At 40.1% G+C, this 25107-nt stretch overlaps 1 protein-coding gene across 4 annotated transcripts in view; it reads left to right on the top strand.

The window, feature by feature from the left end:
• The window catches only part of HERC3 (HECT and RLD domain containing E3 ubiquitin protein ligase 3), a 198292-nt gene that overhangs the window by 169022 nt on the left and 4163 nt on the right, over positions 1-25107 (top strand). For all 4 annotated transcript variants that reach the window (XM_070790897.1, XM_019962470.2, XM_070790896.1 and 1 more), the window contains exons 24-25: positions 23759-23942; positions 24162-24264. In XM_070790897.1, coding sequence (XP_070646998.1) covers positions 23759-23942; positions 24162-24264 — 287 coding nt within the window. The remainder of the gene's footprint in view (positions 1-23758; positions 23943-24161; positions 24265-25107) is intronic.

Genomic DNA, 25107 nt, shown 5'->3' with positions numbered 1-25107 from the left:
AATAATATACTCTTAGAAAAGGACATCTTAATAAGAGCTTTCTTACCAAAAAAAAAAAAGAAAAGGACATCTTTGTGTCCTTCCTCAAAGAAACTTTACAAACGGTTCAGTATATCTGCAGTAGAAAATATCTTAGTTTTTTTGTACTTGTAGTTCATATTATTTACTTTCTTAATTATGTTTCAGATAATTTACTTTCTGCTTCCCTGTTACCATTCATAATGATGAGATTTTTTGGTTAAGGTTGAAATTTCGATCCTGGCTAAATTTGGTGTAATAATGTATCTATATTTAGTTGGCTGATGCTATACGTACTTAATATATCACCTGCATGTTCCATATACCATCTTTTGATGGGTACAGCTACTGTGAGGTTAAGACTGTATTTTCTCATTTTAAAAAATAAGGAACTTAGGTGAAGAAAAAGGAAGTGAAATGCTCTTTTACCTGATTTATCACCTGATTGGCAGAATCAGGGACAGAAGCGAGGCCTTCAAACTCCTGTAATATAGAAGCTATGACACACTTTAAAAAGACAAAACTTAACTCAGACTTCACTCAATCTAACTAACTTGAATTACTTGAAACAACCAGGGTGTACCCATCTTTTAGGATTTTTATGTTCCCATCTTAAAAAATCTTTAAACTTAGTGTTAAGCTAGGCTTTACTGACCAGGGTTCTTGGACTGCTTAATAAATGGAAATTGATAAGAGACTAGATGATAAATTCAAGCAAAGCTTTTTGGGACTCTTGCTGCAAGCAGAAGGGAGCTAAAACGAGTAACTTCCTTGTTTACTCCCTGTGAGGATAGGGGGGCTGGCACTGGGAAGCTAAGGGTGGGGGAGGGATGGGTTTGGGCCAGAGGGGTGGCTTAGGTGGTCTGCGCACCCCCTTGGTGGTACTGTGTGCAGGAGGCATGTGCAATACCCTGCTTTTGCTCCCGGCTCCTCAAGTTGGCTCCTGGAAGTTGGATTTTTGGTCTTTTTGTATCTTGTTCATAAATTGCCCAGAGAGGCTATGCATGCAGTTATTTTTAGTCCCTTGTTACTTCCTATTTTGTTGTTGGAGGAGAGGTTTGTCCAGATACAAGAACTGCAGCAAAGGGTCCCAGGTCCCACCTGTCTCAAGGCTACTCTTTTTTTTTTTTAAAGCCTGTGTTGAGATATAGTTCATGTACAACGAATTTTTGCCCTTTTTAGGGTATTTTGACAAACACATAGAGTCATGTAAACACTACATTAATGGAATTGTAGAACAGTGACCTCATCTTCTTCAAATATCCTCACGTTCTTTCCCTTACTGTCAACCCTGGCAACCACTGGTCTGTGATCTGTCTCTGTATCCCTAGAATGTCATATAAGTGGAATAGGTGTGTAGCCTTTTGAGTCTGGCCTTTTTCTCTCAGCATAATGAATTGGAGATTCATCGGTGGCAATGTATACTAGTAGTCTGTTCCTTTTTATTTACTGACTAGTATCCCATTTGAGTTATTTCCAGTTCTTTGTGATTACAAATAATGCTGCTGTGAACATTCAACAGATTCTATGTGAACAAAGGTTTTTATTTCTCTTGAGTAAGTACCTAGAAGTGGAATTGCTGGGTCATATGGTAAATGTAGGTTTAGTTTTATAGGAAGCTTCCACAATGTTTTCCACAGTGGCTGTACTATTTTGCTTTTACAGTGGCAATATGTGAGAGTTGCAGTTGCTCCATACCCTCACCATTTCATATTGTTGAGTTTTGTCCCCTAATCTAAGAGCTGTATGTGAGTCCATAATGATTAATGACATCATCTTCCAGTGTGCTTACGTGTCATTCATATATCTTCTTTGATAAAATGTCTGTTTAGATCTTTTGCTCATTTTCTAAATTGAACTTTTTGTTCTCTTACTAATTTTCTAACATTTTTTATATATTCTGGGTAAAAGTTTTATGTGAGATATGTGTTTTTTAAATATGCTCTTTGGTCTGTGACTTGTCTTTCATTTTTGTAATAGTGTCTTCCAAAAGCAGATATTTAAAATTTTGATAAATCCGTTTTATTAATCTTTTCTTAGTAGATTATGCTTTTGGTGTCATATTTAAGAAATCTTTGCCAAATTCAAGGCCATAAAGATTTGGTCTTAGTTTTCTTCCTGAAGTTTTACAACTTAAAATTTCGCATTTAGACTCTGATCCATATTGAGTTAATTTTTAAATAAGTGTGAGGTATATGGGCTTCTCTGGTGACTCAGACAGTAAAGAATCTGCCTGCAATTTGAGAGACTCAGGTTCGATCCCTGGGTCAGGAAGATCCCCTGGAGAAGGGAATGACTTACCCACTCTAGTATTCTTCCCTGGAGAATTCCATGGACAGAGGAGCCTGGTGGGCTACAGTCTATGGGATTGTAAAGAGTAGGACACAGCTGAGTGACTAACATTACTACTACTATAGGGATATATACCTTTTGCATATTGATCTTCTGTTGATATGGTACCATTTCTTGAAAATACTATCCTTTATTCACGGAATTGCTCATTCAATTTGGCAAAAAGTAATTGTCCATATGAGGGCTGCCCTGCAGTTCAGCTGATAAAGAATCCGCCTGCAGTGCAAGACACCCCAGTTTGATTCCTGGGTTGGGAAGGTCCCCTGGAGAAGGGCTTGGCAACCCACTCTAGTCTTCTTGCCTGGAGAATCCCCATGGACAGAGGAGCCTGGCGGGCCACAGTCCATGGGTTACAAAGAGTCAGACATGACTGAGTGGCTCAGCACAGCACTGCACGATTGTCCACATACATGTGGATCCATTTCTGGACTTCGTGTTGCATTGATTTACGTGTCCTTTCACCAGTACCACACTTGTAACTGTGTAAGTCATGAAATGAGGTACTTCAAGTTGGTTAACTCTGTTCTTCTCAAAATTATTTTGCTCTTCTAGTTCCTTTGACTTTCTATGTTTATTTCAGAATTGGTTTGACAAGCATTTTAAAAAACCCTTGGATTCAGACTCTGAAAACAGTTTGCAATGCATATAGTACCTGCTTAGTAAGAATTATGTGTTTAAAAGTTTTAACTCTTGTTATTAAGAGTTGTCTAATTTTGTGGGCTTTATGGACTCGAGCGTATTATTGGGGCTGCCAGTAACACATAGTTGGGAATAGCAAGATGAGCTGTTGTACTGTCACGTCTTTATCTCTGCTTACTGTAATTTCTCACACACCTGTCACATCGGGGGAAAAATAAGAAAGGTGGATGATGGGAGGGCACTTTGGTGAAGTGGTTGGGAGCACAGATCTGTACTCAGACTCTGGCTTCACTTTCTGCCCCTGCCCATTTACTAGTTGTTCGTCTTGAATTCAGTTCTCAAATTGGAATAACGATGGCATTAACTTCAAAATGTTTTTTCTTGAGTTTTTGTGTATTTGTTTTTATTGGGCCACAATTCTCATATCATAAAATTTACTCAAAGGGTACTCTTAAGTATCACTGAGACAGTGTGTATCCAAGTACTTACCATTGAGTCAGTTCTTCACATCACGTTGTTCATTAGATTTTTAAAAATATTTATTCATTTGACTGAGCCAGGTCTTAGTTGTGGCATGTGGGATCTTTAGTTGAGGCAAGTGGATTCTAGACGTGGAGAATAATTCTCTTTGGTTCTGTGCTCCAACACCTGTTCTGTTTGTAGCCAGTTAATTCTATTGGCTCATTTCAATGAGCCTTGGAATTCTGGCAGTCTTTCTTCTTCTTTTTTTTTTTTTAAACCGTCTCTGCCCCTTCAGTGCAAGCTGACAGTGTTCCTGCTTATATAAAATTCTCATAAAACTTATTGGCCTCCCAGGCAATTCATGGGGGTCCACACCATCAGACAAGAGAGGCCTCCACAGATCTTTCCTGGATAGCCACATCTTTACCCCTGGCTTCTACGGAGATGGTTGACTGGATCCATGAGTCACATGCCTGATCTCTTTAGCAGACCATTGTTCAGCCACATCCTTGGCCTTGTTTTCAGAGCATGCTATCCAGATAGGCTGAGGATTTCCAAACTTTCCAGTTCTGTTTCTTTTTCGCTTAACAATTCCCTCTTTATCTCTTTCCTCTTGCATTTTACTATAAGCAGCAAGAAGAAACCAGGTCACACCTTTAATATTTTGCTCAGAAATATCCTCCGCTAAGTAACCAAGTTTGTCACTTATAAGTGCTACCTTCTATAAAACATTAGAACGTGATTTGGCCAAGTTCTCTGCCACTTTATAACAAGATTGCCTGTTTCCAGTTTCAAAAAAATAATGTGTTCTTCATCTCCGTCTGGGACTTTACCAGAGTGCTTTAACATCCATATTTCTATCAATATTCTGTTTATGATTTATATGTATTTTCTAAGACAGTAGAAGCTTTCACTGTAGCTCTCCTCTTTTCTTTCTGAGCCTTCACTGGAATCTCCTTTAATGTCCTTATTTCTGTCAATAGTTTCTTCAAGGCAAACTAGGCTTTTTCTATCATGCCCTCAAAATCCTTCCAGCCTCTACTTATTACCTGATTCCAAAGTCACTTTTACATTTTTAGGTATGTGCTATTGTAGTACCCCACTTCTTGGTACCTAAATCTGTCTTGGGGTTCTCCAGACGAAGAGAACTAGTAACACACACACATACACATAAAGATAAAAATTGATTTTAAAGAATCTGTGTGTGTGATTTTGGGGCTGGCAAATCAGAAACCTTCAGAGCAGGAGGGTAGGCTGAAAATTCTGGCAGGAGTTGATGTGACAGTCTTGAGTCAGAAGGCAGTCTGGAGGCCAGATTCCTTCTTTGGAGAACTTTAGTCTTTTAGAGCCTTCAACTGACAGGATGAGGCCATCCACATTATGAAGACTAATCTGCTTTACTCAAAGTCCAAAAGTGAATCACATCCAAAAAATTCCTTCCCAGCAACATCTTGAGTGATGTTTGATCAACAGCTGGGCACGATAGCTAAGCCAAACTGACACATAGAATTAACCATCGCAGGCTGTAATGCAAAATCATGCTGATGGTGCTTTTCTTAGGTAGTTGTACCAGAAAAATGTTACCAACTGTTGACAGAATTCAAAAATGCAGGACATGAGAGCTGCGAGCTCTGGTTTTATTCAGGGACCTTACAGAGGACTGTAGCCCTGGAGACAGTTTGTCAGCTAACTCTGAGCAGTTGCTTGAAAGGGGCAGGGGAGCAGCCAGTACATATGAATTTTTTGGCTGGGAAATACATGGAGTCAGGCATACATCTTAGTGAAAGATTACTGCTAATCATAATCAAAGAAGTGCTTATCTTTATATGGGAAGATGAAAGAATCTGGGGCCATTGAAATTCTTCCTCAAGTATGTATCTAAACTATTGAGGGGTCCATATGTTCAAAACACAAAATGCTCCATTCTGTTTTTTGTCCTAAATTCCTTTCAGTGTGTCCTGTTAGGTCAGTGAGTGAAATAGCAAATGATTTGATCCTTGTAGAACTGGATGGCAGGCAATGTTCTTTGTTTTACCACTACCTCCCTTTAGAACATAAGTTGAACAAGGTTTAGGAGACATTTCATGACCAATTTGTCCCACAGTGCTAAGAAAGTTCATTCCTAGGTCAGGCGAGGATGTTCCTTCCCCTGCATCTATAGAGTTGCACCGTTACAGTTAAATTTGTATAGGACTATTGTTAGCGGAGAAGGCAATGGCACCCCACTCCAGTACTCTTGCCTGGAAAATCCCATGGATGGAGGAGCCTGGTAGGCTGCAGTCCATGGGGTCACTAAGAGTCGGACACCACTGAGTGACTTCACTTTCACTTTTCACTTTCCTGCATTGGAGAAGGAAATGGCAACCCACTCCAGTGTTCTTGCCTGGAGAATCCCAGGGGCGGGGGAGCCTGGTGGGCTGCCGTCTATGGGGTCGCACAGAGTCGGACACGACTGAAGTGACTTAGCAGCAGCAGCAGCAGCAGCATTGTTGTTAGTTGCTGAGTTGTGGCCAACTTTTGCAACCCCAAGGACTGTAGCTCACCAGGCTCTTTTGTCCATGGAATTTCCCAGGCAAGAATACTAGAATGGGTTGCTTCTCCAGGGGATCTTCTTAACTCAAGGATCAAACCCACATCTCCTGCATTGCAGGTAGATTCTTTACCACTGAGCCACCTGGGAAGCCCTTGTATAAGAATATATACATGATCAGTTGCCTCAAGACGTTGAGCCATCATTAGTTTTCTCAAAGATCTTGTGACACATTGGGTAATGCAAGAAACAATTACCTTATACAGAATTTAAGTAATACAGCTAATAACAATAAGACCACAGTAGAGATTTGTGCATGAGCTCCAAGAACAAAACCAGCTCCTTAGTAGACCACCAAGACTAGGAAGTAGATCACTTAAGGCAGAAATCAGATTCTTCATGTGAGTCATTAAGTGGATAGTATTGGAGGATTCATCTGGTATAAGGATGCAGCACTCAGTTTGAATTACGGCCTGCCTCTTTGAGATGCTGGAAAGATATTGAGGGCCATGTGTTTTATAATACTGCTTTTTTTTCATCATATAGATCTCATAATTCAGTAAGCTCATAGCCTGATTACTGTTATTTAAGGCCTGTTGGGTGAAGGCTTTGATCTGGGTGGTTACATCTTCCAATCCTACTGAAGGCACAGAAATAGCTGCTAAGTGCTCAGACCAGTGAAACACAGATCTTTTGAGCCCAAGGGAATCCTAGGATACATCTTAGTATCCATTTTGGCAGAAGCCAAGACCACAAATTAGTGCCACAAAGCCACTGAGTTCCATTAGGTTCAGGTCAGTATTTCTGGTCACCTGACCCAGTCTGTTTCATACTAATTGCTGTATTTAAGGGAAATAATATGTTGGCATTGTTCATAAGGCACTCAGCTTAATTTTCAATTGTTATTTGACTGGTTATCTTTAATATGATTTAATTGTTTTTGACATAGGCAGGCCTTTAAACTTAAATGACTGTAGCCCAGTGATAGCTATATAAATCCATCCCATAATTGAGGGAGAGTCTTTTCTAATAAGTGGGAAGTTACGTTCTTTGAAATTTAGCTTATCGTTCTGATTGAGCTTGAGTAACTTTAAAAGGGAATTCGTGTTATGGTCAGGGTCAGAAAAAGTATGATTGATTAGCCAAATGAGGGATTCCCATCTAGTAATATCATTAGTGGCCCTAAAACTTCTTTCTTCTAAAATAAATTTTTCTAAGGGCCATCCAGTTAGAGCCTTGGAGGTAAGAAATCCACCAAAGTAAGCCAGAAGTACTGGACATAGATAAGTGACCACAAGTCTGAAAATTGGATTGATTTTTTTAAATTGTATAGGATTATTCATTATTAAAAAAAAAATTTGATTCTAATGCAAAGGTCCAAGAAATCAACAAAACACTATAAATGATCATATGGGTCTGGTCTGGCATTTTAATATAGCTGTCTACTCCTGATGTTGTCTTCTCGGCCTGGTGTGGATGTAGTTTCTCCTCTGAGTGTTGTTTCAAGGGGATTTTGAGGTCAGGAGCCCCTCTCTATAGACCAGTCTGGTGCATGGCTCTTTTTCAGTGGGAAATGTAAACCTAAGGATCATTTCCCTTAAGTTTCATTGTGTATAAGCTAGTCATGAGTATCTGATGGGGTCTTTTTATGTAGGTTGGAGAGAGTCCTTTGATTGATGTCTTTCCTGTATATAATCTCCTGGTTGTAGGTCATGGGGCATCTATCTTCATGCAAAAATAGATTACTGTGGTAAGCTTCAGAAATAAATTTAGAATGTCATTTTAATAATTCAATTAAATCTTACAATAATACAACATATTAACAAGGAGCCATCTAGGAAGTTGAGTCTTAGGCAGTCAATACAAACCACAAAAACAGTTAAGAACACTAGAAATTAATATTCACTGAAATAAATTTTTTCTTTCTAAAATCACCCTCATTTCTCCCAGTGATGGCCAAATTAAGATCATATAGGCTCTTTGAAATTGCTTTTGCTGAGTCTCTTCATAAGGAATCTTAGATTGAACATTTAAAAGGTCCCTCAGGCTAGAAAAGCCATGTCAAAGACTAGGCATCAGATTCTGCTTGCAAAATCCACAGATTTGGGCAGGTTCCTCTCCTCTTCAGGTCCACAAAAAATCTTGAGATCCATGCACCTGCCAGGAAGTAGCCGCCCTTATTCACCTGATAAGGCTTCTAGGAATCCTATAAGCAAAGTACTAGGTTGTTTTTCAAAGGGGCTTTATAGTTCCATTAAGTCCACCTCAGGTCTTTGAAGTTGTCTGCTATATCTGATTTTTGTATAGTCTCAAATATGACATCCCATCCAAAGTCATGGTAATATAGCCAGTGTTTCCAATTATCTCCTGTTATAAAGAGAACAGATTCTTATTGAAATTGTGCAAATAATTATATTGCCATGAAAATAAGAATATTCACCAAGAGTTTCCAAATTCTGGAGAAATCAGAGAAGTGATGAATATTTCATTTCTGCTTACAAAGGTCTAATTTACCAAACTGCTATAAATCATAATTAGCTTAAGAGGAAGGACAAAAAGTTTCTCAAATCTGGGAAAACAAAACTTTAAAAAGAATCAGCAATAATTTTTCAGAGACTTAAAAGTTACAGCCATCCTCGTCAGTTCATTCAGTCTCATGTTACTAATTCTTGATCCTCTGTTTACAGTTTTATGAAGCCATCAGGTTTTCAATTCATGTTCTTTAATTTCTTACCCAGTTAGGTAGTATGATCAGAAAGTTACCAGAAACCTGTGATTGTCAGAAAATCCTTTCTATAATTCTACTTGGAGATCAAGCATTTTTGTAAAAGCATCAGAATAAAAGAGTAATTGTATATTGATGACAAAAGACTTTCAAAAAGCAGTTAAAAGACCTGATGACAATGCATTTGTCAAGGAAATTTGGGCATTTTTATACACTATTACAATATTAAATTTTATTTATTTTAATTTGATTATACTAGCCATGTAATTTAGCATATCAAATAAGCCCAATTAGTTTAATATTTCTCTCAAAGATGTTTCAGGGGCCCTCTGGAGCATCCCGAAGTTATCTATAGGTCAAAAGAACTTCATTTAGAAATCAATATGAGGAATTTTGTCAAAGATATCAAGAGTTTTTAAAACTCTTGTTCAAATAGAATTATAGGTCATTGTGAAACAATACTTACCACTTAACCAAAGTGACAAAGATTCAAAGGCAAATATAGAAAGTTACAACAGATTACTTAAATAAAAAAAACTTCAAAATCTGTTATCAAAATCATACCAATACTCCAAGAAAACCTTGTCCTCTTAACAGGGGGCCAAATTCTAGTTTTGCACCATCTTACCTTTAACATTGTAATTCATTTACTCAACTAAGTTTATTCTTATCCGTTTATTCTTAGCCAGTCCAGACGATGCACAAAACTCTTTTCTCTGTTTCTTTTTACATCATTCTAAGACTTCATTTTTTTACCTTTAGATTTTCCCCTATACTTTCTCTCTCTTTCTTTGAGAAATGGTATTGGAGTATAGTTGATTTACAAGGTTGTATTAGTTTCTGCTGTACAGCAAAGTGAGTCAGTTATACATACATGCAGTCTTTTTTAGATTCTGCTGTCATGTAGGTCATTGTAGAGTATTGAGTAGTTTCCTGTGCTGTACAGTAGGTCCTTATTATTAATAGTTACCTATTTTATATATAGTAGTGTTTATATGTCGATCCCAGTCTCCCAATTTATCCTTCCCACTGGTAACCATAGGTTTGTTTTCTGTGTCTCTGACTCAGTTTCTGTTTTGTAAAAAATTAATTTGTGCCATGTTTTTGGATTCCACATATAAGCAGTATCATATGATATTGTCTTTGCCTACTTCACTCAGTATGACAGTCTCTGGGTCCATCCGTGTTGCTGCAGACGACATAATTTCATTCTTTTTGATGACCAAGTAATACGCCACTGTGTGTATATGTCTGTGTGTGTGTGTATATATATCTCACATCTTTTATCTCTTCTCTGTCAGTGGACATTTAGGTTGCTTCCACGTCCTGACTATTGTAAATAGTGCTGCACTGAGTTACGGTTTTCTCTGATATATACCCAGGAGTGGGGTTGCTGGATCATATGATAGCTCTATTTTTGTTTTTTTTTTTAAAGAACCTCCATACTCCTTTTTCTCTTTCTCTCTTTTTAACCTCTCTCTAGGACAAATTACTCTCTTTTCCCTTAACAGAATGCATTTCTGTTCCTTATAGCTTGTTTTTTTCCCTTACATACAAAGATGTTTCCCTTACTAATTTTATTAGTTTTAATTACAACTCTTAAAAACTTAATTTCTAGTGAAAACTAAGAAATAAGCAGTTTTAAACTTTTATTTTAGCATTCTGTACACTGACAAACTTATGAATACTGGTTGTAATTTCTTAAAAAAAAGTGCTTTCTTACAGAAAATGTCTCCATGTGGCGCCAAGCATATTTATTAATAGTCCTGAATATCTTTATTTTCTCTGTAAAAGGAAATCTATGTTCAGTAATTAATGTTTCAGTATCTAATTTTATTTTGGAATGATTTCGATATTCAATGAACTTTCATCATTTAACATAATTTAGCAAAACTCTAAAGTTTCAAGTAACGAAGTATTTGGAGAAGCTATTTTCCAGTAAATATAACCATAAAAACAAGGGTTCTCTGGTGGCTCAGTAGTAAAGAATCCACCTGCCAATGCAGGAGAGGTGGGTTTAATCCCTAGCTTGGGAAGATCCCTTGGAGGAGGAAATGGCAACTCACTCTAGAATTCTTGCCTTCAAAGTTCCGTGGACAGAGGAGCCTGGCAGGCTACAGCCCATGGGGTTGCAAAGAGTCAGACATGACTTAGCAACCAACAATAGACCATAAAATATAATTATTCTTAAAGCGACCTAAAAACTGTCATCTCATTTACAGTTAATTTACTTATAAAAATTCAATAATACACCAGGTTATTTTTCTTGCTGACAAATTTTATAATGGAAATGAGATCTTAGATGACTTTTAGTAAACCTCGAGTATTACTGTTAATGTTGATTACTTTAAAGACTCTGTATTAACTAAACTAACAAACTTAAACTAAGTTTAATACTGAATATTAACTTAAAACTGAATATTTACCAGTTCATGTGACCTGAAATTCATTTGGATTAGTTTCTCCTATATTTTTGAGACTTTATACAGGTGCTTCAGATCAGATCAGATCAGTCGCTCAGTCGTGTCCGACTCTTTGCGACCCCATGAATCGCAGCACGCCAGGCCTCCCTGTCCATCACCAACTCCCGGAGTTCACTCAGACTCACGTCCATCGAGTCAATGATGCCATCCAGCCATCTCATCCTCTGTCGTCCCCTTCTCTTGCCCCCAATCCCTCATGGCATCAGAGTCTTTTCCAATGAGTCAACTCTTCGCATGAGGTGGCCAAAGTACTGGAGTTTCAGCTTTAGCATCATTCCTTCCAAAGAAATCCCAGGGCTGATCTCCTTCAGAATGGACTGGTTGGATCTCCTTGCAGTCCAAGGGACTCTCAAGGGTCTTCTCCAACACCACAGTTCAAAAGCATCAATTCTTCAGCGCTCAGCCTTCTTCACAGTCCAACTCTCACATCCATACATGGCCACTGGAAAAACCACAGCCTTGACTAGACGAACCTTTGTTGGCAAAGTAATGTCTCTGCTTTTGAATGTGCTATCTAGGTGGTCATAACTTTCCTTCCAAGGAGTAAGCGTCATTTAATTTCATGGCTGCAGTCACCATCTGCAGTGATTTTTGGAGCCCAGAAAAATAAAGTCTGCCACTGTTTCCACTGTTTCCCCATCTATTTCCCATGAAGTAATGGGACCAGATGCCATGATCTTTGTTTTCTGAATGTTGAGCTTTAAGCCAACTTTTTCACTCTCCACTTGCACTTTCATCAAGAGGCTTTTTAGTTCCTCTTCACTTTCTGCCATAAGGGTGGTGTCATCTGCATATCTGAGGTGATTGATATTTCTCCCAGCAATCTTGATTCCAGCTTGTGCTTCTTCCAGTCCAGCGTTTCTCGTGATGTACTCTGCATATAAGTTAAATAAACAGGGTGACAATATACAGCCTTGACGTACTCCTTTTCCTATTTGGAACCAGTCTGTTGTTCCATGTCCAGGTCTAACTGTTGCTTCCTGACCTGCATACAAACTTCTCAAGAGGCAGATCAGGTGGTCTGGTATTCCCATCTCTTTCAGAATTTCCCACAGTTGATTGTGATCCACACAGTCAAAGGCTTTGGCATAGTCAATAAAGCAGAAATAGATGTTTTTCTGGAACTCTCTTGCTTTTTCCATGATCCAGCGGATGTTGGCAATTTGATCTCTGGTTCCTCTGCCTTTTCTAAAACCAGCTTGAACATCAGGAAGTTCACGGTTCACATATTGCTGAAGCCTGGCTTGGAGAATTTTGAGCATTACTTTACTAGCGTGTGAGATGAGTGCAATTGTGCCGTAGTTTGAGCATTCTTTGGCATTGCCTTTCTTTGGGATTGGAATGAAAACTGACCTTTTCCAGTCCTGTGGCCACTGCTGAGTTTTCCAAATTTGCTGGCATATTGAGTGCAGCACTTTCACAGCATCATCTTTCAGGATTTGGAATAGCTCAACTGGAATTCCATCACCTCCACTAGCTTTGTTCGTAGTGATGCTTTCTAAGGCCCACTTGACTTCACATTCCAGGATGTCTGGCTCTAGGTCAGTGATCACACCGTCGTGATTATCTGGGTCGTGAAGATCTTTTTTGTACAGTTCTTCTGTGTATTCTTGCGATCTCTTCTTAATATCTTCTGCTTCTGTTAGGTCCATACCATTTCTGTCCTTTATTAAGCCCATCTTTGCATGAAATGTTCCTTTAGTATCTCTGATTTTCTTGAAGAGATTTCTAGTCTTACCCATTCTGTTGTTTTCCTCTATTTCTTTGCACTGATCGATGAAGAAGCCTTTCTTATTTCTTCTTGCTATTCTTTGGAACTCTGCATTCAGATGTTTCTATCTTTCCTTTTCTCCTTTGCTTTTCGCTTCTCTTCTTTCACAGCTATTTGTAAGGCCACCCCAGACAGCCATTTTGCTTTTTTGCATTTCTTTTCCATGGGGATGGTCTTGATCCCTGTCTGCTGTACAATGTCACAAATCTCATTCCATAGCTCATCAGGCACTCTATCTATCAGATCTAAGCCCTTAAATCTATTTCTCACTTCCACTGTATAATCATAAGGGATTTGATTTAGGTCATACCTGAATGGTCTAATGGTTTTCCCTACTTTCTTCAATTTAAGTCTGAATTTGGCAATAAGGAGTTCATGATCTGAGTCACAGTCAGCTCCTGGTCTGGTTTTTGCTGACTGTATGCAGCTTCTCCATCTTTGGCTGCAAAGAATATAATCAGTCTGATTTCGGTGTTGACCATCTGGTGATGTCCATGTATAGAGTCTTCTCTTGTGTTGTTGGAAGAGGGTGTTTGTTATGACCAGTGCATTTTTGGCAAAACTCTATTAGTCTTTGCCCTGCTTCATTCCGTATTCCAAGGCCAAATTTGCCTGTTACTCCAGGTGTTTCTTGACTTCCTACTTTTGCATTCCAGTCCCCGAGAAAGAAAAGGACATCATTTTTGGGTGTTATTTCTAAAAGGTCTTGTAGATCTTCATAGAACCCGTTCAACTTCAGCTTCTTCAGCGTTACTGTTTGGGGCATAGACTTGGATTACTGTGATATTGAATGGTTTGCCTTGGAAATGAACAGCGATCATTCTGTCATTTTTGAGGTTGCATCCAGGTACTGCATTTCAGACTCTTTTATTGACCATGATGGCTACTCCATTTCTTCTGAGGGATTCCTGCCCTCAGTAGTAGATACAATGGTCATCTGAGTTAAATTCACCCATTCCAGTCCATTTCAGTTCGCTGATTCCTAGAATGTCGACATTCACTCTTGCCATGTCTTGTTTGACCACTTCCAATTTGCCTTGATTCATGGACCTGACATTCCAGGTGCCTATGCAATATTGCTCTTTACAGCATCGGACCTTGCTTCTATCACCAGTCACATCCACAGCTGGCTATTCTTTTTGCTTTGGCTCCATCCCTTCATTCTTTCTGGAGTTATTTCTCCACTGATCTCCAGTAGCATATTGGGCACTTACTGACCTGGGGAGTTCCTCTTTCAGTATCCTATCATTTTGCCTTTTCATACTGTTCATGGGGTTCTCAAGGCAAGAATACTGAAGTGGTTTGCCATTCCCTTCTCCAGTGGACCACATTCTGTCAGATCTCTCCACCATGACCCGCCCATCTTGGGTTGCCCCAGGGGCATGGCTTAGTTTCATTGAGTTAGACAAGGCTGTGGTCCTAGTGTGATTTGATTGACTAGTTTTCTGTGATTATGGTTTCAGTGTGTTTGCCCTCTGATGCCCTCTTGCAACACCTACCGTCTTACTTGGGTTTCTCTTACCTTGGGCTTAATTTCTGTAGTCAATTAAGTAGAGAGCTCTTTTACAAATTAATTTTGGCAATACCATTCAGAAGTAGACATTTGTCTATAATGTACACACATATAGACAGATATAACCAGAGATCTCATAGCTTCATTTTAAATCTTAGTCATGAATCAATATAAAACTCACTAATTTATAAATAACATTTGGAGTAAGTTTAACTCGCTTGGGTTGAATATTTATTTATTTATTTGTCTGTGCTGGTTCTAAGCTGCAGCACACAGGATCTTCAATCTTCATATCGGCATGAGGAATCTTTACTTGTGGCGCAGGAAGTCTTAGTTGGGGCATGTGGGATCTAGTTCCCTGCTGCTGCTGCTGCTGCTAAGTCGCATCAGTCATGTCCGACTCTGTGCGACCCCAGAGACAGCAGCCCACCAGGCTCCCCCATCCCTGGGATTCTCCAGGCAAGAACACTGGAGTGGGTTGCCATTTCCTTCTCCAATGCATGAAAGTGAAAAGTGAAAATGAAGTCGCTCAGTCGTGTCCGACTGTTAGCGACCTCATGGACTGCAGCCCACCAGGCTCCTCCGTCCACAGGATTTTCCAGGCAAGAGTACTGGAGTGGGGTGCCATTGCCTTCCAGGGATCAAACCCAGGCCCCCTGCATTCATAGTGAAGAGTCTCACAGTGGACCACCGGGGAAGTCCCTTGCTTGGATTTTAAAGGCCTGTTTTCCCCCCTCAGTCCCAGGAATTAGAGATGGTTTAAATAAGAGTAAGGCAGGAGTTCTTGAGCGTTCTGGTAGAACATGTATATCTCACAGATGCAAGGAGAAAAATGCAAGTTCCTCCTAGAAGGAGTTTGTGCCCTTAGAATTTTGAAAAGATGTTTTATCGAGGTGGCTTTCTTTAACTGCTTATGCAGAAACTGGTTTTGGAATGTCAGAAAGAGCTGCACCTTGGCCATTTCAGAGAGGATTTCCTTAGTTCCTAATTAAGTACTTACAAGTATAAGGTCTGTACATATGTAAACCTATTTGGGGTATTAGTCAGGGGTCATCTGACATCCCATTTTCTTCTGTTTGGGAGGCTCTTTCTCATTTTAAAGTTGGCTTATCAGAGTAAAATCACTATTGAAAACTGTGGCAGGCCAATGTGTGGTTTATGGGCTTAATTCTTCTAAGCGGCACCCTAGAGTCATTTCAGCTCTTCTGCGTGTCTTGTTTTCTCCTGCTGGCAGTCTAAAACTGGTGTGGGTGCTCTGAGCACTGAATGGCCAATTTTTATATATGTGTCTCTGGATTAATGAATTTGTAAATTAGTGAGTGGGTTTCCCTAGGGACTGCTGCACAGTATGAGGACTTGCCTCTGCCACAACTCAATTTCCTCAGTTGCCTGAGAAAGTTGTAACTGGCCAGGAGAGCTGTGTCCCTTATCTTTGGAGCTGAAGGCTCTCATATGGTGCCTTCACTTTTATCCAAGAAATCCTGTTAAGGTAGATAATTTGAGGAAAGACATCAGATCCATCTCCTACCTAATCACCACTGAGCACTTTCTCAATATCTTACAAATGAAAAGTCAGGTACCTTTCTTATTTACTGCTGAATAAAACTCAAGATTGTCAACCAAGACAAGAGACTCAGCCAAATTCGTCTAGACTCACCAGGAAGGTGGACAGGCACAAGGGCCCTTGCTAGTGCCTTGGAGGGTTCAGATGAAGGAGAAAAGTCTGCACTGGGTCCATTCATGGTTTCTGCAACTGCTGACAAATAAAAAATGCACAGTATGAGAGAGATGATTTTTGAATTCAGGGGCCTTTGTTCTTGCTATTCAGTGGCTAAACTGGATCCAGCTCTTTGCGACCCAGTGGACTGCAGCACCCCAGGCTCCTCTGCCCTCCACTGTCTCCCAGAATTGCTCAAATTCATGTCCATTGAGTTGGTGAGGCTATCTAACCATCTTATCCTCTGCCACCCCCTTCTCCTTTTGCTTTCAATCTTTCCCAGCATTAGTGTCTTTTCCAATGAGTAGGCTCTTTGCATCAGGTGGCCAAAGTATTGGAGTTTCACTTTTAGCAACAGTTCTTCCAATGAATAGTCCAGGTTGATTTCCTTTAGGATTGGCTGGTTTGATCTCCTTGCTGTTCAGGGGACTCTTTAAGAGTCTCTGCTAGAACCACATTTGAAAGCATCAGTTCTTCTTTATGGTCCACTCAGCCTTTATGCTCAACCTTCTTTATGGTCCACTCACATCTGTACATGACTACTGGAAAAACCATAGCTTTGACCATGAGGCCCTTAGGGGCCTTACTTAGTACTATAGCCTGTGAGACAGAACATAGATAGGTCTGAGGAACTGCTCCTAAGAGGTAGAGAAAGAGCCAATACATGTAATTTTTTTTCTTTTTTTCTTGACTGGAAAATACATATAGTCAAACATACATCTTGGTGAAAGATTTCTAATCACAAAAGAATCAAGTATCTCGAGTAAGTGATTTTAGTGCTTATTTATGTATAGGAAGAATCTGGTGTCACTGAAATTCTTCCTGACATGTATCATAACTATCTTGGGACCAAAAAACACAGAATATTTAATCTTGTTCTTTATCCTGTATTATAGGGCTTCCCTGATAGCTCAATTAGTAAAGAATCCGCCTGCAATGCAGGAGACCCCGGTTCGATTCCTGGGTTGGGAAATCCCCTGGAGAAGGGATAGGCTACCCATTCCAGTATTCTTGGGCTTCCCTTGTGGCTTAGCTGGTAAAAAATCTACTTGCAATGCAGGAGGCCTGGGTTCGATCCCTGGGTTGGGAAGATCCCCTGGAGAAGGGAAAGGCTACCCATTCCAGTATTCTGGCTTAGAGAATTTCATGGACTGTATAGTCCATGGGGTCGCAAAGAGTCGGACACGACTGAGCAACTTTCACTTTCACTTTCTTTCATTCCTTTCAGTGACTGCATTGGCTTATGACTTGATACTTGCAGAACTGGAAGGCAGGCAGCATTCTGTTTTACAGGCTTTGTCTTTGTCAGGAAAGCAGTACATTGTCTGCATTGTGAGAACTTTCAGCAGCTGTAGTTAAGATGTACAATATTTTTACATTAGTGGCTTTTATTTTAAAAACTGAACATTTACCCCTTTTTAAAGATGAGAAAAGAATGGCTTAGTAACCAGATAGAGGACATGGCAGACCCTGGATTTGCACCCCTGTCTACTCCACCACTCACTGTATTATACCGCCTATTGTCAGTGTTTTGTGCTGGTCTCGGCCTGTCAATAACCAGTGTTGTGACTGAACCAGCCCTTGTGGTTATGATTATGACTGCAAAATGCCCTTCGGAAATAATTATCAGGACACTTTGGGGGGGAAAAAAAAAAGTTTATTACTTCAAGACCTGGAAATTGCATAGCCTACCGGGGCCACATAATAAGGTTGGGTTGGGGCTGGTGCAGAGAAAGTGAGTGTGGATTAGAGTCTGGGGTTCTACTTTCATTGGGGTTGACATTGAGGGCCTAGGGTTTCATGGGCTTATACTTCTAAAAAATTATTTTTAAGAATATATATTTTGCTGTGCTGGGTGTTAGTCGTGGCACATGGGACCTTTAGTTGCAGCATGCAAACTGTTAGTTGCAACATGTGGGCTCTAGTTCCCTGACCACGGGTTGAACCCACGCCCCCTGCAGTGGGAGTGAAGAGTTCAAGCCATCGGACCACCGTGGAAGTCCCTTCCGGGCTTATTCTTTATTTATAAATTTAAAACATAAGAGGAGGAATTTAATGTGTGGGAGGAGAAAAAAGCAAGTGGCCCAAATGGTCAGTTATCAAAATCAACCAAAATCTTTGAACCAAAGGAACTTCAGTGGGGTAGGCAGCCTGGCTGTTCATGTTTTCTGCTTGTGTGGCTGGCAATGTGTTTATTCTCCGTAGCTATCTTTGAAGTTGATGCTTTCACAGTAAAAGCACTTGAATTCCAAAATGGAAAAAAAAAAAAATCAACTGTTAGGGCTCACACAACAGTTATTGGTGTAGATTGTTTAGTTTTTGGTGACTGGATCTGCCTGGAGGAAACATAAGAAAAGGTGTTCAAATTGTAGTTCTGTGAAGTGTAGTGTCACAGGGAAGGAGACATGGCAAGTATCTATCTTCATAGTGTCAGTTTTTTTAATTTTTAGAAAAAGACATAAATACAGAAAAGCACTAAACTAACTTTGTATCTATGATCCACAGTAAACACAGATAGTATATGCTTCAGATTTTTTAAAAAAAGAATTCCTGAAACCATTGACATTCTTGCTGTACATCCTCTTAATCCTACGCCTCTCTTCTCACCCTCCTTTTCCACAGACAAAACTCTTACAAATTTTATGCATATTCTTTCATGTTTTTATATTTTTATAATGTGTGTTTTAAGACAAAAATCTTTTTACATTAATGCCTTTATTAAACATATTTTACATACACATTATATACAATTTCATACTCCTAAACAAAATCTCCTAGCCATAAACAATAATCACTAACATTTACAAAGCAGCCCCAGTTCTAAAAACTTTACATTTATTAACTCATTTAATTTTTATAGTAGTCCGATTAGTTACATTCTCTTATTCTCCCCATTTTACTGATGAAAAGAATGAGGCACAGAGAGATTAAATAACTTGCCCAAGGATCATCAGCCATAAGTGGCAAAGCCACTGTCTGGCTCTATAGATAGAAATGTTTTAAGTGTTAAAAAACAACTTAGGCAAGTGCTAAGTGCTATTGTATTGTAGTTACCATTCAGAAACTTGCTTTATGCCTCAGTTCACATCCTCACTAGTCAGAGGTGGAATATACATACAGACAATGGCCAGACCATATATAAAAATATGAGAACTCTGACAGAGAAAGACAAATATCATATGATATCACTTATATGTGGAGTCTAAAAAATGATATAAATGAACTTATTTATAAAAAGGAAATAAACTCACAGGCATAGAAAACAAACTTCTGGTTACCAAAGGGGATGGTGGGGGAAAGATAAATTAGGAGTTGGGGTTAACATACACACTACTATAATTTGGGTTGGCCAAAAGTTTGAGTTTTTCTGTAACATCTTTATGTACACCTGAAACTAACACAACATTCAAAATTAACTGTATTTCAGTTTGTTTTTTTTTTTAATGGCTAAAAAAAAAATCACAAACAGCCAAAAAAACAAACCAAACTAGAACTCTGATCTGCAGCCTGCAGAAGCCTGCCCAAAAAACTAACTCCTTACCTACAATAAACATCCCAGGAAGCCATCTTGCTGTGAGTCAGGCTTGCAGGAAGCTATTGTCTTAATCTGGCTTCCTCAGTGGCTCAGATGGTAAAGAATCCTCCTGCAATGTGAGAAACCAGGGTTTTATCCCTGGGTTGGGAAGATACCCTAGTGAAAGGCATGGTAACCCACTCCAGTATTCTTGCCTGGAGAACCCCCGTGGACAGAGGAGCCTGGAGGGTTACAGTCCCAAAGAGCTGGACAGGACTGACTAAGCACAGCACAGCATTGTCTTAATTAGCATATGAATGATCATTAGTGAGATAGACAAGGCTATCAGTCAATCTAATCACACTAGGACCACAGCCTTGTCTAACTCAATGAAACTAAGCCATGCCCCTGGGGCAACCCAAGATGGGCGGGTCATGGTGGAGAGATCTGACAGAATGTGGTCCACTGGAGAAGGGAATGGCAAACCACTTCAGTATTCTTGCCTTGAGAACCCCATGAACAGTATGAAAAGGCAAAATGATAGGATACTGAAAGAGAAACTCCCCAGGTCAGTAGGTGCCCAATATGCTACTGGAGATCAGTGGAAAAATAACTCCAGAAAGAATGAAGGGATGGAGCCAAAGCAAAAAGAATAGCCAGCTGTGGATGTGACTGGTGATAGAAGCAAGGTCCGATGCTGTAAAGAGCAATATTGCATAGGCACCTGGAATGTCAGGTCCATGAATCAAGGCAAATTGGAAGTGGTCAAACAAGAGATGGCAAGAGTGAATGTCGACATTCTAGGAATCAGCGAACTGAAATGGACTGGAATGGGTGAATTTAACTCAGATGACCATTGTATCTACTACTGCAGGCAGGAATCCCTCAGAAGAAATGGAGTAGCCATCATGGTCAACAAAAGAGTCCGAAATGCAGTACTTGGATGAAATCTCAAAAACGACAGAATGATCTCTGTTAGTTTCCATGATCTCTGTTCATTTCCAGGGCAAACCATTCAATATCACAGTAATCCAAGTCTATGCCCCAACCAGAACACTGAACAAGCTGAAGTTGAACGGTTCTATGAAGATCTACAAGACCTTTTAGAACTAACACCCAAAAAAGATATCCTTTTCATTCTAGGGGACTGGAATGCAAAAGTAGGAAGTCAAGAAACACCTGGAGTAACAGGCAAATTTGGCCTTGGAATACGGAATGAAGCAGGGCAAAGACTAATAGAGTTTTGCCAAGAAAATGCACTGGTCATAACAAACACCCTCTTCCAACAACACAAGAGAAGACTCTATAGATGGACATCACCAGATGGTCAACACCAAAATCAGATTGATTATATTCTTTGTAGCCAAAGATGGAGAAGCTGTATACAGTCAGCAAAAACAAGACCAGGAGCTGACTGTGGCTCAGATCATGAACTCCTTATTGCCAAATTCAGACTTAAATTGAAGAAAGTTGGGAAAACCACTAGACCATTCAGGTATGACCTAAATCAAATCTCTTATGATTATACAGTGGAAGTGAGAAATAGATTTAAGGGCCTAGATCTGATAGAGTGCCTGATGAAGTATGGAATGAGGTTCATGACATTGTACAGGAGATAGGGATCAAGACCATACCCATGGAAAAGAAATGCAAAAAAGCAAAATGGCTGTCTGGGGTGGCCTTACAAATAGCTGTGAAAAGAAGAGAAGTGAAAAGCAAAGGAGAAAAGGAAGGATATAAGCATCTGAATGCAGAGTTCCAAAGAATAGCAAGAAGAGATAAGAAAGCCTTCTTCAGCGATCAGTGCAAAGAAATAGAAGAAAACAACAGAATGGGAAAGACTAGAGATCTCTTCAAGAAAATTAGAGATACCAAGGGAACATTTCATGCAAAGATGGGCTCAATAAAAGACAGAAATGGTATGGACCTAACAGAAGCAGAAGATATTAAGAAGAGATCGCAAGAATACACAGAAGAACTGTACAAAAAAGATCTTCACGACCCAGATAATCATGATGGTGTGATCACTGACCTAGAGCCAGACATCCTGGAATGTGAAGTCAAGTGGGCCTTAGAAAGCATCACTACGAACAAAGCTAGTGGAGGTGATGGAATTCCAGTTGAGCTATTCCAAATCCTGAAAGATGATGCTGTGAAAGTGCTGCACTCAATATGCCAGCAAATTTGGAAAAATCAGCAGTGGCCACAGGAGTGGAAAAGGTGTTTTCAATCCAGTCCCAAAGAATGCTCAAACTACCACACAACTGCACTCATCTCACACGCTAGGAAAGTAATGCTCAAAATTCTCCAAGCCAGGCTTCAGCAATATGTGAACCGTGAACTTCCTGATGTTCAAGCTGGTTTTAGAAAAGGCAGAGGAACCAGAGATCAAATTGCCAACATCCGCTGGATCATGGAAAAAGCAAGAGAGTTCCAGAAAAACATCTATTTCTGCTTTATTGACTATGCCAAAGCCTTTGACTGTGTGGATGACAATCAACTGTGGAAAATTCTGAAAGAGATGGGAATACCAGACCACCTGATTTGCCTCTTGAGAAATTTGTATGCAGGTCAGGAAGCAACAGTTAAGACCTGGACATGGAACAACAGACTGGTTCCAAATAGGAAAAGGAGTACGTCAAGGCTGTATATTGTCACCCTCTTTATTTAACTTATATGCAGAGTACATCATGAGAAACGCTGGACTGGAAGAAGCACAAGCTGGAATCAAGATTGCCGGGAGAAATATCAATCACCTCAGATATGCAGATGACACCACCCTTATGGCAGAAAGTGAAGAGGAACTCAAAAGCCTCTTGATGAAAGTGAAAGAGGAGAGTGAAAAAGTTGGCTTAAAGCTCAACATTCAGAAAACAAAGATCATGGCATCTGGTCCCATTACTTCATGGGAAATAGATTGGGAAACAGTGTCAGACTTTATTTTTTGGGGCTCCAAAATCACTACAGATGGTGACTGCAGCCATGAAATTAAAAGACGTTTACTCCTTGGAAGGAAAGTAATGACCAACCTAGATAGCATATTCAAAAGCAGAGACATTACTTTGCCAACAAAGGTCCATGTAGTCAAGTTTATCGTTTTTCCAGTGGCCATGTATGGATGTGAGAGTTGGACTGTGAAGAAGGCTAAACGCCGAAGAATTGATGCTTTTGAACTGTGGTGTTGGAGAAGACTCTTGAGAGTCCCTTGGTCTGCAAGAAGATCCAACCAGTCCATTCTGAAGGAAATCAGCCCTGGGATTTCTTTGGAAGGAATGATGCTAAAGCTGAAACTCCAGTACTTTGGCCACCTCATGTGAAGAGTTGACTCATTGGAAAAGACTCTGATGCTGGGAGGGATTGGTGGCAGGAGGAGAAGGGGACGACAGAGGATGAGATGGCTGGATGGCATCACTGACTCGATGGACTGAGTCTCAGTGAACTCCGGGAGTTGGTGATGGACAGGGAGGCCTGGCGTGCTGCGATTCATGGGGTTGCAAAGAGTCGGACACGACTGAGCGACTGATCTGATCTCAACTGAACTAGTGAGATAGAGCCATTGTATAAGACAGTTCTTTCCAGAGGTGATTAAGGGATTGAGAGTGAGGCTTTAGGAGATTACCTTTAAAATGGGGGAGGATACAAATGTAGGTGGTGTTAGCTTTGTTAATTTCTGAAAAGTAGTAGTCTAGAACCATCATCTTAGACTTTTAAGCAGAATAAGTCTTTTCTGAACTAAATTATGTAGGACCATAAACAAGATGAAAACTGGAGCACCTCAGGAGAAATAAAGTCAATATTATGGTTTCACCTACATTCTGCCCTCCCTCGCTTCCTGTCTCCCCTACCCCCAGATCACCTGAGAGTCATTGTTGGAATCCTGGGGCTGGGTGGTAACCTGCGGGATGCTGTAGAATGCCTCCTGCTGAGAATTTGGTGAGGATTTTTCATCTCTCAACCTCAGTGTAGAAGGGGAACTTGATAAATTCTACAGATCCTTGGGCTAAATGTATTCTATTTCTTTGGTCTCCTGGCAGGCAGGAATTCGTCGATGCTTATGTGAATTATGTCTTCCAAATCTCAGTTCATGAGTGGTACACGGCTTTCTCCAGCGGCTTCTTAAAGGTGTGCGGTGGCAAAGTGCTAGAGCTCTTCCAGCCTTCAGAACTGAGGGCCATGATGGTGGGGAACAGCAGCTACAACTGGGAGGAGCTGGAAGAGGTAAGCCTAAAAGACGCAGTCTTGTACTTCTGAGTGTAGCAGCGGCCTGGGCAGGAATACCCAGAGCTTGCTCTCTTTCTAAGTAATCTGTGATTAACTGGTTTTGGGGGTCTCCTTCATTTCAGTGTTTATTTCTTAGTGCAAATGGTATACAGATGTCCACTTGTAATATTTTGCTTCTGGAAGATAATTTTTTTTCTTTTTGTCTTTTTTGGGCAGACTGCCATCTACAAGGGTGATTACTCAGCCACACATCCCACCGTGAAACTATTCTGGGAAACATTTCATGAGCTCCCATTGGAAAAGAAGAAGAAGTTTCTGTGTAAGTATCAATAATGTCCATACGGTATTTGTCCACATTTCGGTTTTGTATTTGGTATAGGATGGTATACTACATGGGTGAAGTTCAGCTCTTTTAAATGGTAAAGGGTAAACGTGCTCAGTCACTCAGTCGTGTCCGACTCTTTGTGATCCTGTGAACTATATGCCTACCAGACTCCTCTGTCCGTGGGATTTTCCAGGCAAGAATACTGGAGTGGCTTGCCATTTCCTTCTCTGGGGAAAGCCTAAGTAAGGATATATATTTACACTTTTTGTCTTAGTGGGATCTCAGGCACAGGAGAAGTTGTTAATCTTTATTTGTTGCTTAATAGGATGGGTTGAATGAAAGGAAGAAAAGCATTTCACTGATTTTTTTTTTATTGCTCTAGAAATACTAGGTATTTTATATGTAAGTGATTCCTTGAAGTATTACATTGATGAAATCAAATTGTTTGGATTAACCTCCCTTATTTCTCTGCTGCTGCTAAGTCGCTTCAATCGTGTCCGACTCTGTGCGACCCCATAGATGGCAGCTCACTAGACTCCTCTGTCCCTGGGATTCTCCAGGCAAGAACACTGGAGTGGGTTGCCATTTCCTTCTCCAGTGCATGAAAGTGAAAATTGAAAGTGAAGTTGCTCAGTTGTGCCCGACTCTTAGCGACCCCATGGACTGCAGCCTACCAGGCTCCTCCGTCCATGGGATTTTCCAGGCAAGAGGACTGGAGTGGGGTGCCATTGCCTTCTCCGCCCTTATTTCTCTAGCCTTTTAAAAATATTAGAGTGTCCACTCCAAGTGTAACTGGGCAGATGTGAGTTATAATAGCTTTACTGAGATTTAATTCAC

The sequence above is a fragment of the Bos indicus genome, chromosome 6 (genome assembly GCF_029378745.1).
Source record: "Bos indicus isolate NIAB-ARS_2022 breed Sahiwal x Tharparkar chromosome 6, NIAB-ARS_B.indTharparkar_mat_pri_1.0, whole genome shotgun sequence".
Lineage (NCBI taxonomy): Eukaryota > Metazoa > Chordata > Mammalia > Artiodactyla > Bovidae > Bos > Bos indicus.
This window is presented reverse-complemented; position numbering and strand designations above follow the sequence as displayed.